Raw genomic sequence first — 19,179 nt, forward strand, 5'->3', positions numbered from 1 at the left:
CACTCCCTCTGCTCTCTACTGCCACTGCCCCTCACTCTCCTTTCGCTTTTCTCTCTAATTCGCTCTCTTGCCACTCTCACTGTCAACTTCCCAATCAATTGTTCCCATTACCTGGTTCCTCTATTTAAATCCCTTTGTCCTTGCTTGTTTTTGGAAGTCTTGGCTATTGAATCTTCTATGTACTTTTTGCTGGAACAGTTGATGTTTGTTTTTATTCATCTTTCCTTAATTACCATTTCTTGTTTTTGCAACAGAAGTATGAGCCTGTTCCAAATCTGCTCATGTGCTCTGCTTATGTCCAACCCTGGTGACTTCAGCCTGCTCTGCCCCAGCCTGAGGCTGTGCTCATTTGCCCAGATGGTTCCACCACTCACTTTATGTCAGTTCTCCATCAGAACAATGGACTGTAGATGACTTCATAAGGCCATTCAGTCTATCAAGTCTACTCCCCCATTCAATCATGACTGATCTATCTTTCCCTCTTAACCCCATTCTTCTGCCATCTCCCCATAACCCCTGACACCCGTACTAATCAAGCATCTGTCAATCTCCGTCTTAAAAATATCCATTGACTTAGCCTCCACAGTTGTCTCTGGCAGAACATCCTTCCTCAGACATGGGATCCAGATCTGCTCATAATACTGCAAATGTGGTCTGACAAGTGCCTTATAAAGCCTCAGCGTGACATCCCTGTTTTTATATTCTAGTCCTCTCGAAATAAATGCTGTAAGTGACTTCAGTGCTTCTGCTTGCAGTATCCTCAACAGCTACATGATATGGAACGTGGTGATGAAAACTGCGGACTGCCTGGATCATCGTTTCCAGGATGCTGAGGAAAAGCTCTTCATGGCCATGTCTGGAACCAAAAAGGTGAGTCAGGAGTCTGTCAAATTCCACCGCCCAGCAGAGGGTCTCATTTACCTGAATGCTCAGAGATGTATTGGCTTTAATCCAAGGTCATCGAGATTTGAATCAGTTTTAGGGCAGCACGGTGGCGCAGCGGTAGAGTTGTTGACTTACGGCGCCAGAGACCCGGGTTCATTCCGGACTACGGGTGCTGTCTGTACAGAGTTTGCACATTCTCCCTGTGACCTCGTGGGCTTTCTCTGGGTGCTCCAGTTTCATCCTACAATCCAAAGACGTACAGGTTTGTAAGTTAATTGGCTTCTTTAAAATAATAAATTGTGTGTAGGATAGTTCTGATGTTCAGGGATCACTGGTCGGCATGGCTTAGGTATGCCAAAGGTCCTGTTTCCGCACTGTATCTCTAAACTAAAACTAAGCATCCATTTCTGATTTTCTTTTTGTATTTTTCCTGTTCAGTTCTGCATTTGACCAGAAACCTCGACTGGATCAGTGAAGCTGGCCATGTACTTTTATAGCTCTGACGTTCAAATATTTTGAGTCTCTGTGATTTAATTTCCTTTGGTTAAATAAGTATTGTGAATAATTTTCAGTCATGAGTTTAGTTCTGGTTTAACTCTGCCAATGTCCTCAAGCACAAATCTGTGTCAATTGTGAAACTCATTTTGAGATCATGCTTCTCAAAAACAGATATTGAGATGACACTAAATTGGATAAATTACTGAAATACAATATCTCCATCACATGTTAGTGTTTCTGTGTGCCCTTTGTTAGGCTAAGTTAGTCCAATTGAATGCAGTAAGCCCCAGGGATCTGGACTGTAGTTTGTGCCATGTTTATTTTACTTAATACAAGCACGAAGGATAGGATTTTATTTTGGTTTCTTGTACAAACCATAAACGCTAAGCAATGGAAAATAATACCAATACAAAATAGCCAGGTTCTGCATTGCAAAGCAGCAGAAATTATCTGAAACCAAAAGTTTCAGACAACAGCCTGACTGACAGTCTTCTGGAAGGTTCTATGATTTGGACTTTCAAACCTTTTATCAGCTTGAAGCCCTCAGTTTGATCATTCCTGAAATAATGGAGAATAATGAACGGCACAGATAGAGTGGATGTGGAAAGGATGTTTCCACTGGTGGGACCGTCCAGGACCAGAGGTCTTAACCTCAGAATTAAAGGGCGCTCTGATAGGAAGGAGGTGAGGAGGAACTTCTTTAGTGAGAGGATAGTTAATCTGTGGAACTCATTGCCACAGAGGTATGTGGAGGCCAAGACAGTGAATAATTTTAAGGCAGAGATAGACAAATTCTTGATTAGAACTAGTGTCAAGGGTTATGGGGAGAAGGCAGGAAAATATGATTAGGACTCAGATCAGCCATGATTGAATGGCGGAGTGGATTCGATGGGCCGAATGGCCAAATTCTACTCCAATAATTTGAGAACGTGAAAGAAAGACGTGCCCTTCCTGAATCGTTTCAATAACCGTTTGTTCAACTTAGCCTGTACCTCCAGGTCCTCTCGCCCAGAAGATTATTTAAGTGACAAACTTGTTGATTGTGTTTTAAACAGCTGTTAAAGTATTGCAGCAAATTTCAACATGTTTAGGTTTATCGTTATCACGTGTACCGAGGTACAGTGAAAAGCTTTGTTTTGCACGCTATCCAGTCAGATCGTACAATATAGTCATAGTCATACAATGTGGAAATGGACCCTTTGGCCCAACTTGCCCATGCCACTCGTCCTATTTGCTCCCATTTGGCCCATATCCCTCTAAACTATCCCTGTCCATGAACCTGTCCAAATGTCTTTTAAATATTGTTCTCAATGCCATACATCAATACAATCAAGCCAAACTCAAGGAGCAGGGTGATGAAACGATCGGGGTGGGACAAGTCCTTGATTATGTTGGCTGCTTTTCTGAGGCAGTGTCAAGTGCAAATGGTGTCAATGGTGGTAAGTCTGGACTGTGTGATGGACTGGCCTACATCTACTACTCTCTGCCCTTTCTTTGCAGTCTTGGGCAGGGTTGTTCCCAAACCAAGCTGTGATGCAACCCGGCAGTTATGGTTTCCATGAAGCATCTGTAGAGGTTTGTCAGAGTCACTGGAAACATGCTGAATTTCCTCAGTCCAAAGGAAGTAAAGGCGATGGTCTACCTTCTATGCTGTTGCATCAATGTGGTTGGACAAGGACAGATCGGTGTTAATATTAATGCCGAGGAGCTTGAAGCTCTCAACCATTTCCAGTTGGACACTGCCAATGCTGATTGGGGCATGTACTCCACCATGTTTCCTGACGTTGATGATGAGCTCCTTCGCCTCGCTGACGTTGAGGGAGAATGTTTGCGTTTGTTTTAAACGATGTGATGCATCGCTTTTGGTCCGAAACAAACCATCTGGCCATGTCGGCACAGAGAACACACAAACTTTCAATCCAGCCCTCAGCTTGCCCAAATCCAGGCTCTAGCCGGCTTTATCAAGGAACGTTGCAAGGTGGGGACAGGGAGAGAAGGTGGGATTTTTCTCACCTGGTGGCCCACACACTCTGCTGGGAGCTTCACACAGAGTGTGCTGGATTAAGCATGTATTGTCATTTGGCACTAATAGAAAATAAATTACTTTCATACTATAGTGAGGCTTGTGAACATCTGTAAACCCAGTGTGCAAAGGTCTTTTTTTTTGTTAAAACAAGAAACCTTCTAGGTGAGAGGTGGGACTCAGGGCTCTGCTCCCACGTTTGTGGATAAATAAATTCAGTGTCCACACTTAGTTGTTAGTTACTCGACGGTTGCCTGGTTTTATTCTCTTATGAGGGAGCGTCTCACAGAGGACCAGCATCTGTATGAGTCTCGCCTGACTTGGTTACATTCGGTCAGTCTTTATAGGCAGAGACAAACAACCTTTCCGCGTGACACATATCTTGTGACGAACAACCTTTTAATGTGTTTTCCTAAGATAAGTTTCATTTCTCCAGAAGTCGTTAGCCACTTCCAGAGAAGGCAGTTGTAGTCTTTACTGTGGCTTGCAGCTTTAGCTAAATCAACCGTACTATCTCCGTATGTCTGGCATACAAGAAGAAGTGTCTCATCGGTGTTTTTTCTGTAAGCCATGCAACATATTTTTACTCACAACGTTGCTAAGCAATGAGACGCACCTGGGCTGCAGGAAACCAAGGCAGCCTCTCTATGCTCATGCAGGTCATCCATTCACCACAGGATGGTACAGGAGGTTGACGGAACTAGGGTGGGGCAATAGAGTTGCTGCCTCACAGCACGAGAGACCCGGGTTCGATCCTCACCACGGGTTCTGTCTGTATGGAGTTTGCATGTTCTCCATGTGACAGTGTTCACTCCGGGTGCTCCGGTTTCCTCCCACATTCCAAAGACGTACAGGTTTGTAGGTTAATTGGCTTCTGTAAATTGTCCCTAGTGTGTAGGATAGAACTAGTGTATGGGTGATCGCTGGTTAGCATGGACTCGGTGGGACAAAGGGACTGTTTCCACACTGTATCTCGAGAACTAAAACAAAAAAACTAAAACTGTTGGTGCTGTGCCTAAAATCAAAAGATTTGCTTAGAATGATCACAAATAATGGTGAATTATGCAGAACAAAAGATGTCAAACAGCAATAAAAACTCACTGATATTAGTCCTACTCTTTGCTTTCTCCAAGCGATTTTCTTTTGCTTCTATACACGATAATACTCTTGTTTTAACGAAATAACAAATTCCTAAACAAGTGAAAAATTCAAATCCGAATCATACCGAGTCCAGCTGGTACGAAGTGAATGTGTGATATTTGAAAGCCATCCATGAGTTGTATCAGCTGCTGGGCAGAGAGTACTCTCTTCCAAGGAGAGTCTGATGAGTAGCCTGCTGTTATTATTTGGACCCGGAATCTGGACTCACTGGACGAGGCCTGCTCTTTGCTGTCAGACCTCAGTTGACCTGACAAATTCTGCTCTGTAGGTTAAGAACTAATGGGCACCCCTCTAATACTGACATTGTGTCAGGGAGCAGGAACAGACCAGGTTGTGGTACTTAGAAACATAGAAAATATGTGCAGGAGTAGGCCATTCGGCCCTTTGAGCCAGCACCGCCATTCAATATGATCATGGCTGATCATCCAGAATCAGTGCCCTGTTCCTGCTTTCTCCCCATATCCCTTGACTCTGTTAGCCCGAAGAGCTACATCCAACTCTCTCTTGAAATGCACGTGAACCCTTCTAGCTCTGCGTGTTGCATTCCCACAAGCAGATCGAATGGATTCGTCTCGATTGTGAACATTGAACCAATGATCATAAGTAAGACATTTGGCTCTTCTGAATGCTTTCTTCACTGCCGAGTGACACACAAGAACTGCTCTAGCAAGCTTCGAATTCTTGAAGAATCTGATGGAGCTCCTGAAATTTCATAGGCATCGGAATTATTGTCTTCGTGACGCAGATGGTGGAAAGTGCGTCATCTAATAAGTTTATAATCACTTATCTCTTACTGCCCTGCTTAGGAATGAATCGAGCAAAACCATCTAGAGTTCCGCCTGTTTATCTGGAGAGAGGCGGTTCTGTTCCGGATGGGATTGAAATTATTATTTTGTACCAGAAATGAAGGAAGGGAAATATTCTGTAATCTCCAAATGCTGAGAAGTTGCAACAAGACCAAACTTCTGCAGGCTCCTGTAGACACAAGAAACTGCAGAATGCTGGAATCTTGAGCAAAACACAAAGTGCTAGAGTAGTTTTGTTTATTTTTTTATTGTCACAGGTACAGTGAAAAGCTTTTTGTTGCATGCTATCCAGTCAAAGAAAAGATTATACATTATCACAATCAAGCCTTCCACAGTGTACAAATACAGACTAAAGGGTACAACATTTAGTGCAAAATAAAGTACAATTAAAGATAGTTCCAAGGTCTCTAATGAGGTGGATAGGAGGTCAGGACCCATCTCTAGCTGGTGAGAGGACAGTTCAGTTGCCTAATAACAGCTGGGAAGAAACTGTCCCTGAATCTCGAGGTATACGTTTTGAAACCTCTGTACCTCTTGCCTGATGGGAGAGGGGAGAAGAAAGAGAGACCAGGATGAGAATCGTTCTTGATTATAACTTAGATGAAGGGATTAAAAGTACCATTAGCAAATTTGCAGATGATACTAAGCTGGGGGGTAGTGTGAATTGTGAGGAAGATGCAATAAGGCTGCAGGGTGACTTGGACAGGTTGTGTGAGTGGGCGGATACATGGCAGATGCAGTTTAATGTAGATAAGTGTGAGGTTATTCACTTTGGAAGTAAGAATAGAAAGGCAGATTATTATCTGAATGGTGTTAAGTTAGGAAGAGGGGGTGTTCAACGAGATCTGGGTGTCCTAGTGCATCAGTCACTGAAAGGAAGCATGCAGTTACAGCAGGCAGTGAAGAAAGCCAATGGAATGTTGGCCTTCATAACAAGAGGACTTGAGTATAGGAGCAAAGAGGTCCTTCTACAGTTGTACCGGGCCCTGGTGAGACCGCACCTGGAGTACTGTGTGCAGTTTTGGTCTCCAAATTTGAGGAAGGATATTCTTGCTATTGAGGGCGTGCAGCGTAGGTTCACTAGGTTAATTCCCGGAATGGCGGGACTGTCGTATGTTGAAAGGCTGGAGCAATTAGGCTTGTATACACTGGAATTTAGAAGGATGAGGGGGGATCTTATTGAAACATATAAGATAATTAGGGGATTGGACACATTAGAGGCAGGAAACATGTTCCCAATGTTGGGGGAGTCCAGAATAAGGGGACACAGTTTAAGAATAAGGGGTAGGCCATTTAGAACGGAGATGAGGAAGAACTTTTTCAGTCAGAGAGTGGTGAAGGTGTGGAATTCTCTGCCTCAGAAGGCAGTGGAGGCCAGTTCGTTGGATGCTTTCAAGAGAGAGCTGGATAGAGCTCTTAAGGATAGCGGAGTGAGGGGGTATGGGGAGAAGGCAGGAACGGGGTGCTGATTGAGAGTGATCAGCCATGATCGCATTGAATGGCGGTGCTGGCTCGAAGGGCTGAATGGCCTACTCCTGCACCTATTGTCTATTGTCTATTGTCTATTATGCTGGTGGCCTTGCTGAGGCAACATGAAGTGCAGATGGAGTGAATAGAATGGAGGTTGGTTTGCATGATGGTCTGGGCTACGTCCATAACTCTCTGCAATATCTTGCCTTCCTTCCTTCCATTGACTCCATTTGTACCTCACGCTGCCTCGGCAAGGCCAGCAGCATAATCAAGGACCAGTCGCACCCTGGCCACTCCCTCTTCCCCCCCCCCCCCTCTCCCATCAGGCAAAAGGTATTGAAGTGTGAAAACGCACACCGCCAGATTCAGGGACAGTTTCTTCCCAGCTGTTATCATGCAACTGAATCATCCCACCACAACCTGAGAGCAGTGCTGAACTACTATCTACCTCGGACTATCCATGACCGGACTTTGCTGGCTTTGCCTTGCAATAAAGGTTATTCCCTTATCATGTATCTATACACTGTAAATGGATTTATTGTGATCAATGTATTGTCTTTCCGCTGACTGGTTAGCACACAACAAAAAGCTTTTCACTGTACCTCGACACATGTGACAATAATCTAAACTGAACTGAACTGGTATAGATGCACAGTTCTTTACTGGATCTGATATCAGTTCTTTACTGGATCTGATATCAATTCAGTCGAGGTTCCTCACTGGATTATATACATGAAAGAAATAAAAGCTTTCAAATTTATATTTGGAATGGCACAGTGTGTGAACTCTGGACAGCTGTTTATCTCAACCTCAAACACGATGAGTGGTGATGCCAGTACAATCATAGAAACTCTACCCCAAGGGTTCCCAACCTGGGGTAAATTTCACTAACCCAGGGGGTAAATTGGAACAAAATAATAATGTTAAAAACAGTATTTTAAAATGTCCCCTTTGTCGGCTGCTTTATTGTGGTAGAAGTGTAAACTCAAATTACTGAACAAAACAGGGTGGAGGTTTGTTGCCAGGGGTAAACGGGCCGAAGAAGGATGGGAACCTTTTGGGAGCACTACACAGCTCTACCTGTGTAAGGGGAAGACAATAGACAATAGACAATAGGTGCAGGAGTAGGCCATTCAGCCCTTCGAGCCAGCACCGCCATTCAATGCGATCATGGCTGATCACTCTCAATCAGTACCCCGTTCCTGCCTTCTCCCCATACCCCCTCACTCCGCTATCCTTAAGAGCTCTATCCAGCTCTCTCTTGAAAGCATCCAACGAACTGGCCTCCACTGCCACTGTCTGTCCTTTCATGCTACTGTGCCATGGCTAAGACATAACTTGCTCTATCTAGCCCCTGACATTTCCCATCTTCCCCACAGACATGCAACACACGATGGAAGGCTTGTGTCACTGACACCGATGGGACCCTTGGATTTTCACTTGGAGCTATGTTTGTTAAAGCAATGTTTGCCGAAGACAGCAAGCAGATTGTAAGTCAAGAGCTTTGCGGTGCCCTCTCTTAACTTTGAAAACCTTGAGACCTATCATTATAATTTTAAAAAGGACATAAAGTGTGCGGGTAATTCAGCGGGTCAGGCAGCATCTCCGGAGAACAAGGAGAGGTGATGTTTCGTGTCGGGGCCCTCCTTCAGATTGATCGTGGTGGGAGCAGGAGGGAAGCTGGAAGAGGGGCCGAACTCTGAGTGATATCACTGAGTGACAGGTGAATACTGATGAGGGGGTCCGATAGGCAGATGGTTGGACAATGGCGAGAGATGAAAATACTAAAGATGTGAGAAATAGATGGAGGAGGTGCAAATTGAGAGTAAAACAGTACAGCACAGGAAAGGTCTGAAGAAGGTTTCTCGACCCGAAAAGTCACTCATTCCTTCTCTCCAGAGATGCTGCCTGCCTGGGTTACTCCAGCATTTTGTGTCTACCAGCACTGGAAAGGGCCTTTTGGCCCACAATGTTTGTGCCAAACATGTTGCCAATTTAAACTGATCTCATCTGTCCATATCCCTCCATTCCCTGCACTTACATAGAAACATAGAAAATAGGTGCAGGAGTAGGTCATTCGGCCCTTCGAGCCTGTACGCACCGCCATTCAATATGATCATGGCTGATCATCCAGCTCAGTAGCCTGTACCTGCCTTCTCTCCATACCCCCTGATCCCTTTAGCCACAAGGGCCACATCTAACTCCCTCTTAAATATAGCCAATGAACTGGCCTCAACTACCTTCTGTGGCAGAGAATTCCACAGACTCACCACTCTCTGTGTGAAGAAATGTTTTCTCATCTCGGTCCTAAAAGACTTCCCCCTTATCCTCAAGCTGTGACCCCTAGTTCTGGACTTCCCCAACATCGGGAACAATCTTCCCGCATCTAGCCTCTCCAACCCCTTAAGAATTTTATATGTTTCTATAAGATCCCCCCTCAGTCTTCTAAATTCCAGCGAGTATAAGCCTAGTCTATCCAGTCTTTCTTCATATGAAAGTCTTGCCATCCCAGGGATCAATCTGGCGAACCTTCTCTGTACTCCCTCCAAGGCTAGAACTCCCTCTAAGGCTAGAAAGCTTCCAAGTGCCCATCCAAAAACCTCTTAAATACCATCGTTATATCTGCCCCCGGCAGTGCGTTCCAGGTCCCCACCACTCACTGCGTAAAACTCTTGCCCTGCACATCGCCACTAAACATTCCCCCTCTCATCTTACAGCTTTGCCCTATGGTCATCCCTGGGAAATAGCTCCCTCTCACGTCCCAAACGTGTGCAGGTTGGGAGGTTGATTGACCACTGCCAATTGTCCCAAGGGTGTAGGAGAGCGGTAGGATCTGGGGGATAGTTGATGGGAATACGAGGTGAAAGAAATGGGATATATATAAGTGGGTGGTTGATGTTCAGCATGGACTCAGTCAGGCAAAGGGCCTGATCCAAGCTGCATGACTCTATTATAGTCTATGTAAATTCAAAGCTTTAGTTATTATATATATATTGTCTAACAACTCATCCCATATGGCCCTTGTACAGGACTCAATAATGACATTGCTTTGCAGGCTGAGGAGATGATTTCTGAAATTAAAGAGGCCTTTGAAGAGAGCCTGAGGAAGATCACATGGATGGACAAAGAGACCAAAAAAGCAGCTAAAGAGAAGGTAAAGTGAAAATGATCCATGCGGAGAATGGGGGCGAGGTACGAATGGATGAAATGTAAATCGCTGGTAGATATAAAATGCTGGAGTAACTCAGCGGGTCAGGCAGCATCTCTGGAGAGAAGGAATGGATGACGTTTCAGACTGATGTCAGGGGAGGGGGCGGGACCGCCCATTCCTTCTCTCCAGAGATGCTTGCTTGTCCCGCTGACTCGCTCCAGCATTTTGTGTCTACCTTCGATTTAAACTAGCATCTGCAGTTCTTTTCTACACATTTTGTCTCCTGGAGATGGTTCGTTGGTCAGCCAGCACGGGAAAGAGCCTTTTTGGCCCACGATGTTTGTGCCAAACATGATAATAATAATAATAATAATCCATTTATTTTATATAGCGCCTTATCACATGCTCAAAGCGCTTTACAAAAACAATTAACATAGAAACAAACAGACAAACTATCCTGACGGAAAAGCGGCGAATACTCTACGCCAGCGTCCTCTCACGTCAGGGTCCGGCAGTAGACATTAAAAAGCACAAGACACACAGATATAATTTTTTACACAAAACAGCCATCACAGTGATTGCTCTAGGCATACCCTCACTGTGATGGAAGGCAAAGTCTTATCTCCTCCTCATTCTTCTCCCGTGGTGCCACGAGGTGATCGAGGCTCCCAACTTTTTGAAGCTCTCACCGGGCGATGGAAAGTCCCAGGGCCGAGCCGAGCAGGCCGATGAAAGTCCTGAGCCCCCACCGGGCGATGGAAAGTGCTGCGGCCGAGCCACGCAGGGCGATGAAAGTCCTGAGCCCCCACCGGGCGATGGAAAGTGCCGCGGCCGAGCCACGCAGGGTGATGAAGGGCCTGCGGGCGGGTTGATCGTACCTCGCGCTTCGGGGCGGTCGAAGCTGCTACGGCTGGAGCTCCCAAAAACTAGTCGCCAGCCAGGGACCTGCGAACTCCCGATGTTGCGGTCTGCAGGGCCCACGGCCGAAGCCTCCGAGATGGTAAGTCCAGGCCCTGCGACCGGAGTCTTTGAGGTCGATCCCAGCTGGAGGCCGCCGACTCCACGATGTTAGGCCGTAGCGCGAACGGAAATACGACACGGTAAAGGTCGCATCTCCGTTGTGGAGGAGATTTGAAAAAAAAGGTTTCCCCCAACCCCCCACCACCCCCCCACATACACAGAGTTAAAATTAAAACAAAACGTACATTTAACAACGACAATGACAAAAAAACAAAAACAAAAAAACGGAGAGACTGCCGGTAAGCCGCAGCTGCAGAACACAGCCACGCCCCCTATGATGGTTTTTATGTTTTTTCCTCGAACACCCAAGGGCTTGAAGACGAATGTGACCCTTGCCATCAGCACCTGCTTTGTGCTGAGAGGTGGCTCCTGAGGTAGGGAAAGTGGTCCACGTTTTCCTGGAATTTATGAGGACCTTTATTGTCGGGTGGGGGGGTGGGCAGTGTTGGTAAGAGCGAACAGGCTCGGAGAGGGTCTTTGTTTTGCAATTATCTTTTTGATAAATCCTTGTCAAGCAGCTCATTTAGATATAATGTTTCATTCCTGGGGAATCTCTCAGTGCTGTTCAATATAAACTGAAGCAAATAAATGGCCAAATATTGCCTGGCAACTGGCTCTATGTTTTGACTGACAGCTGGGCCACATTGACCTTTCGGTTCAACGCATTCACCCTTCAGTAATCGGAGTTTTCCCAACACTACAGCCACAGTTTAGTACATTTGTTTCAGCGGGGAAAGTAAAGCCTTGGACTCAATGGAGGTGTCCAACCTAACACACATCTCCCACCACTCAGTCATCAACAACCTGAGGTATTGACGAAGATTGCTGATTTTTCTGACCATCCATGCATTCTACCAACAAATACATTGTCAGGTTAAAGTTCTCACTGGGGTATGAGCGCTGACTGTTTGGTGAGTTTGCTATTTACTTTTATCATGATTCCCAATGAGCCTAGTGTTGTATAGTCTACAAGCTAACGGATAATGTATTAGGAATGGGAACTGTTTGGAATAAGACTGGACTGAACTTTGTTGAGTTGGTGCAAAGCTAACGTCGCGGCAAGACCGACCTATCTGACGGTATTGTTCTCTCGGAATGTTACTGGTGTTTATTGGCAGCTTGTGGGAGCCTGCCCACTTACAATTTCCTCTGGAGACCTCTGAACAATGATATTGCTCAATTATCACGCTGATTTCCTCCAAGGTTCCCCTGTCCATTCAATGTAGGTTCCAATCCACGCAGAACAACTCTGAGTGGGACAGAAATTGAGGGGCTTCACTCATTCTTATTACAACACAGGGGGGGGGCATTCAGCCCATCATGTCCATGCTGGCTGTCAGCAGAGCAATCCCATCAGTCCACTCCCTCTGTGGTTTCTCTGTCGTCCCAAACATTGTGGGTTGACAGCAATTCCAATCTTAAATTTTAAAAATGTAGGTTATACTTTTGGATTAGTCAAATCTGTTCCAGTTCCATCATGCACTCTTACCAACTCAGATTCCAATCTTTGGTTATTGGGTTTATTGATCTGCTCTGTTGGCAACTCACACTTATCTATACTGCTGACCAATTAATTAGTAACTTACCAATTATTTATTGGTAACTTACCAATACTGCTAACCCACCTGTGTGTTTATGGTGTGTGGGAGGACGGGAGCATCCAGGGGAAGTCCACACCACCACAGGGAGGATGTACCAATTACACACAACATACAAAAATAATAGGCGGCACGGAGGTGTAGCGGTAGAGCTACTGCCTTCACAGCGCCAGAGACCCGCGTTCCATCCTGACCACGGGTGCTTGTCTGTACGGAGTTTGTACGTTCTCCCCGTGACCTGCGTGGGTTTTCTCCGAAATCTTCGGGTTCCTCCCACACTCTAAAGCCGTACAGGTTTTTAAGTTCAATGGCTTGGTATAAATGTATAAATGTAAAATTGTCCCTGGTGTGTGGGGTGGCGTTAGTGTGCGGGGACCGCTGGTCGCTGCGGATTCGATGGGTCAAAAAGGGCCTGTTTCCGCGTTGTATCTCTGAACCAAACTAAACCCAAGGTCGGGATCGAACCGAGATCGCCGGAGCTGTAAGGCAGCAGCACTAACTCCGGCACCACTGTGTGCCCCAATCGTCAGGATCAGCACAGTGTGCCTGCAATGTGATAGGTAGCAGTGAAGGTATTGACACATGTATTGACACATTAGTTCGTAGGCTTTCATAGGATAATATTGCTCTCAGTAATTTGCAGTTTTGACATATTCAACACCCGTTCTTGCTTAACCCAATGTTTTTTTTTGCATTGATAGGCAGATTCAATCTATGATATGATTGGCTACCCAAAGTTTATCATGAATCCTAAAGAATTGGACAAGGTCTTCAGTGATGTAAGTACAGACCCTCCAGTTTGTTTCTAACCCTTTTAAATGTCAGTGTACTCTTTAAAGTGGGTGTAACAGAACATAGGGCATAGTGTTTGCTGAGTTTTGGTGGGTAAACAATCACCAAAATCATTCCAGTTATCACCAATGGAGGATTGAACTCTCCTGAGATCCCTAACTTCCAGCCTTTGAGACTCCCGTCTCTCCAGCTCTATGTTCCTGGTCCATGCTCCCATTGTGGAGATGTTGACCTGAACTCAATTCAGCCAACAGCGGTGAAGGTTCTTGGCCAAATTGATCAGTACCAAACACAATGGCTTTCAGGCTGTGCTTCTGTCAGATCACTGCTCGGAACGGAAGAGGCAACTTAAACAGGGCAGTTCAGCCCCCTCAGTAAAGGAGGAACTTTATTTTAGCATTGGTGCCTCAACAGGTGAATTGCTGAGACTTTAGTAGAAAAGAAGTAGAAAATCCTTCAACGTGGGATGTTGGGAGCGATAGACTTGCTGCCTATCAAAGAAACAGATAGTAGTTCAGCCCGCTCTCTGGTTGTGGTAGATGTGGCTGTGGTAGAAGCAATTCCTTTCTGTTTGTTTACAGTGTCTATGAAGTGGAGTTGAGTTACAGATTACCTTTGGGTTCATTAAAGGATGGGGCAAGCACAAAGGGCTGAATGTCCTGTGTAGTTTCTAGCCAACCCCATCATCCCCCCCCCCCCCCCCCCACCTTCCTACAGAAAGTCTTTAGTGGAAGTTCTAACACAGTTCCAGCTACCTCTGAGTTTAATTAGCACTGCGTCTTCCCACTCTGGTCATGGTTTGTAAGTTGATCTTTCTTGTGGGGCTATTCAAGTGGAGATCTTGTCCAAGGTTTGCTGAAAGACTGTTGTTTGTTTTCATCCAGTATGAAGTGGTTCCTGACCTCTATTTCGAAAACGTGCTGCAATTCTATCACTTCACTGCACGAGTCATGGCTGATCAGCTACGCAAACCTCCCAACAAGGAACAGTGAGTATTTCACCCTCCTGCTGAGACAGACTCCTGGCAAAGGTCTCGTCTTCCCGCCCCCTGCTCAGGGGTTTGCTGCCTTCCTCACACTTGCCCGCATGGCCAGTAACTGCTCATTTCAACCTGATGAATCTATGCCTTTGACCTCCCACCCAATTCCAGTTCTGCCCTTGTCCAGTGCTTCCGCGGCAACCAGTAGGTGTCGCTGGTGAGCAAACCTATCGGGCAGACTACATATCAAGTTGACAGGGATGGGGAGATCTGTAAGTTGCTTTAATGACCATACGTGGTCAGTTCGGGCTGTGTGGTGGAAACAGCTGGAGCCAACCTCCAACATTCATTCCAACATTGAACCTGAGTACAGGGATGCCTCGACAGGCCTGGGCCCCAGCCATGAGGTGTGAAGAGGTTTGTTGGGTGGAACCATCAGAGATGCTCATTGCTGGAGTTACAGTCAGCCACAAGAGGTGGGGAGAAAGGCAAAGATGGGGTTGCAATTGGGATTTGGAGAGGATTGACCAGAAGGTTGGTGCAGGCAGGTGGTTGGGTGGTCCAAGGAGAAGCAGCTCCAAAGACTGGGGCCCCAGCAGACCGACCTGAGGGAGGTCGATGTGGCTAGGACCTGTTGAGGTAACGATGGGGCCAGGCGTGCAGATGCTGAGGAGTCCTGCTCCTGCATGCACTGCCTGCAGATCATGCAAGGGTGCTCCTGCATGAGGCGTTGCTGGGCCCGTCCATGTGCATGTTGCAGATGTGCAGCGGGCCACGAAGGACAATCTCAGACGTTGGAGTCAGGAGTTACTCGCGCAGTTTACGATGGGAGTTGAGTTGTTGAGAGTTCTGTGTTGTCCCAAACCACCCTGGAACTCTGAGCGGCTGCATGTTGGTGTTCACCTTGCCGGCAGCTCCCTCATGTGGCTGAACAGCATCAATGCAGATGCCCCAATCACTGACCAAAGCTGTTGCGTGCTCTCCATCTTCCTCACTCTCTGCAGCCCTTGGTCCCACTCTCCCGATCCAGGCTGGGCCTTCTTGGCCTCCTCTGTGCTCTGAGGGCCACACTCCTGCAGTGTTTCTGTACTAACCCCGGCTCTCTCCCCCCAGGTGGAGTATGACACCCCCCGCTGTCAATGCCTACTACGCCCCCACCAAGAACGAGATTGTGTTCCCGGCAGGCATTCTGCAGGCTCCGTTCTACGCTCGGGATTACCCCAAGTAAGTCCGAAATGGGAAGAGGACTGGCTCATGACAAGGAGCCAATTCACCTGTTCACAACCACAGGTGGACACAGTCACACATACACGGATGCAGACATACACACAGGTTGACACATACGCACGCACCACACACACACGCAAGCGCGCACACACATACAAACACACCACACACGTGTGCGCACGCATATGCATACTCACACACACACCACAGGCAGACACACATACACAGGCATGTACATGCATATATCACACACACACACAGGCAGACAGAGACATACAGTACGCACATCACAGCCAGACATACATACACACCTCAGACACATACACACACACACACACACACATCAGAGCCAGATATATGTGCACAGAGCACAGACACACTCACATACACATACAAGCACATCTGAGCCAGACACACACTGCAAACAGACATACCTCAGACACATACACGTGCATATACACACATCTGAGCCACACATACATGCACACACCACACACACACATGCACACACACACACACATACCCCTATCCACCCTGGTGCTCCAATCTGCCCCCCCCCACAGATGCATACACACACATCCTTGTACAGAAAACCACCTGCATACAGACACACAAAGGATTTTTCTCACCTTACAACATTGGAGGAGGCCATTTGGTCCATTGAGTCTATGCCAGCTAGCCAGCTACACCAGTGAGATTTTTTACAGCAGCCAATTAACCCTGACAGCTACCAGCCAGCCACTCAGGCGCGGAAGAAACTGGAGCCTTTGGGGAAACCCTCGCGGCCACAGGGAGAACGAGCAAACTCCACAAAGACTGCAACAGCGGTCAGGATCATACCTGGGCCACCCGCTGAAGCTGTGAGGCAACACCTCCCTGAATTGTCCTACTGTGCCATCGTTCGAGGGGTTACGTGCTTTCTTGTTGCACCGTGCAAAGACGGCGTGCAGCCCATCAGATTCACGGTGGTTCCCAGCAGTGCAATCCCATCAGTTCCCCTCACCCTCTTTCTCTGCAACCCTGCAAATTATTCTCTCTCTGCTGCAGCAAGTGACAAAGCTTTTGTTTTGTTTTGTTTTGTGATCCTGAAGTCACACTAGTTTAAGAAGCAATATTGAACATAGGGATTAGAAGCAGAAGATGACCATTCGGTCCCTCATTCCTCCTTCTTTCAATTAGACCATGGAAGATGTACCTCAATGCCAATTTCCCACTCTTCCCATATCCTTGGATTCCCTTGATCTGCAAAAATTCATTGTCTTCTGGAGAACATGGATAGGTGGTGTTTCATGTCAGGAACCTTCTTCAGACTGATTAAAGGAGGGGGGAGAAAGGTGGAAAAGAGATGGGGGCAGGATAAACCCTGGCAAGTGATAGATGGTGGGGTGGGGGGGGGGTTGATGGGCAGATGATTGGACAAAGGCCAGAGATGAATAGATAAAAGGTGTGATGTGAGATATGGAGGTAAGGTTAGAAGAGGTTTGAAACGTGAAGCCAGAATTATGTATAAAGGTGGTTGGGGAGATGGAGAAATGAGTGTGCATCCAGATGGGGAACGGGGGAAAAGGGTAGGTTAGTTATCTAAATTTGGAGAATTCAATGTTCATACCATTGGGTTGTAAGCTACAGTATTTAAAAGCAGCACGGTGGCGCAGGGGTAGAGTTGTTGCCTTACAGCCCTTAAAGCGCCAGAGATCCGGTTTAATCCCGACTACGGGTGCTGTCTGTACAGAGTTTGTACGTTCTCCCCGTGACCGCGTGGGTTTTCTCCGAGATCTTCGGTTTCCTCCCACACTCCAAAGACGTACAGGTTTATGCAGGTTAATTGGCTTGGTATAAATGTGAATTGTCCCTAGTGTGTGTAGGAAAGTGTTAATGTGCAGGGATTGCAGGTCGGTGCAGATTCGGTGGGCCGAAGGGCCTGTTTCCATGCCGTATCTCTCAAACTAAAACTAAATACTAAAGTATGTGCTCGTCAGGGGTTAACGTGTAGCTACGAAGTAGATGGGGACTTTGAGGGAAGCACCAGTGGTAATACCATAGCTACAAGTAGAGAAGGCAGTTCCAGTGACTTTGTAAACCACGACTCAAGAGACATTGGGCAGCACAGTGGTGCACCTGATAGAGAACTGAAAGATAAAGAGACATCCCAAGAGTTTGCAAGTGTGGTGATACATCTACAATTGAATGAGGACATTAAGGCACTGTGACAGGAATAGGATTCATGCTGCTGCTGTTCGTTGAATGAATTATAAATGAAGCCATATCTTAGTCTGGAATGATGTTAGCAATCAGAGTGCAGAGATGTTTAGGGGAATTGGCACTGCTCTATTTCAGGGGAACCGAGAAAGATTTTTGAAAATGTATATTGGTGGGAAGAAACTCAGATGGACAATAAACACTAGCACAGACCTTCAGGAAGGAATGCTGTAAGTTAAAATGGTTCTAAGTAAATAGTGATCTATGAGAATCATGAGACTAACTGGAATCTGTACTTTGATACAAAGAAAGCTGGCTTCTGACTTGAATGCGGTGTGGAAGAGAATCAGTCAGTGTGAAACTTGTATCTGTACATCTTTTTCTATAGAACAGCGGTAGAGGAAGGCAGGCTGACACTGGGGAAACAAGGCTCTGGTCTCCAGAGCATCAATAATTAGCAGGAGGCCACAGTCAAATGGCTGTGAATAGAGGAATCTAATCAGCACGTAGCACTTATAGTCTCACAAACCTGGTGAGATTCGTTTTCAAAGGAGCTCTCAGCAGCAAACAGGCTACATCAGAAGAATCAAAGTGAATGGCAACGATAACTGAAGGCAGAGATTATGTTCAGGCTGTTTGGGATTGCATGCGTTAGATAGATTTATCAAATCCGGGACAGCCCATTAATATGTGGACAAAATAAAGCTCTGTTATAATTGTCACAGAGTTTGCAGTGAATGTAGACTATTTATGTGGCACTAATCAAATCAGGAGCACAACAAGCAAAGCAGGAGACACAAGAGACTTCAGATGCTGGAATATGGAACAACAAATTATCTGTGGTTCCCGTTCTGTCATTAACTGTATACTTTCCCCCTTCATTTGATCTCCTAAACAGCAACCTCTTTCTTGCTCAGATTTAAACCCATCTTCTGGACATTTCTCTGGACTGATCTGTCACTGATCTATATCCTGCTCTATCATTCTATTCTTTGACAGCCTTCCCCACTGTCCACAGCTCCACAAATCTCTGTACAGTCTGCAAACTTACTAACCAACCCATCTACATTTTTGTACAAACCTGTGATATATATCACAAACAACAGAGGTTCCAGCACATACCTCTGTGGAACTCTGCTGGCCACAGATCTCCAGCCATGATAGCATCCTTCCACCATTACCCTCTACCTTCTATGAGTTAAGCCAGTTCTAGCGTAGAGGTAGAACTACTGCTTTACAGGGCCAGAGACCCAGGTTTATTCCTGACTACGAGTGCTTGTCTGCACGAACTTTGTACGTTCTTCCTGCGACCTTGTGGGTTTTCTTTGGTTTCCGCCCACACTCCAAAGATGTACAGGTTTGCAGGTTAA

At 46.2% G+C, this 19,179-nt stretch overlaps 1 protein-coding gene across 3 annotated transcripts in view; it reads left to right on the forward strand.

Annotated features, from left to right (window-relative positions):
• The window catches only part of LOC144608147 (endothelin-converting enzyme 1-like), a 173,840-nt gene that overhangs the window by 138,933 nt on the left and 15,728 nt on the right, over positions 1-19,179 (forward strand). For all 3 annotated transcript variants that reach the window (XM_078425563.1, XM_078425564.1, XM_078425562.1), the window contains 6 exons: positions 756-870; positions 8,223-8,333; positions 9,899-9,997; positions 13,314-13,391; positions 14,289-14,392; positions 15,497-15,607. In XM_078425563.1, the coding sequence (XP_078281689.1) occupies positions 756-870; positions 8,223-8,333; positions 9,899-9,997; positions 13,314-13,391; positions 14,289-14,392; positions 15,497-15,607 (618 nt within the window). The remainder of the gene's footprint in view (positions 1-755; positions 871-8,222; positions 8,334-9,898; positions 9,998-13,313; positions 13,392-14,288; positions 14,393-15,496; positions 15,608-19,179) is intronic.

The sequence above is a fragment of the Rhinoraja longicauda genome, chromosome 30, assembly GCF_053455715.1.
Source record: "Rhinoraja longicauda isolate Sanriku21f chromosome 30, sRhiLon1.1, whole genome shotgun sequence".
NCBI classification, from domain to species: Eukaryota; Metazoa; Chordata; class Chondrichthyes; order Rajiformes; family Arhynchobatidae; genus Rhinoraja; species Rhinoraja longicauda.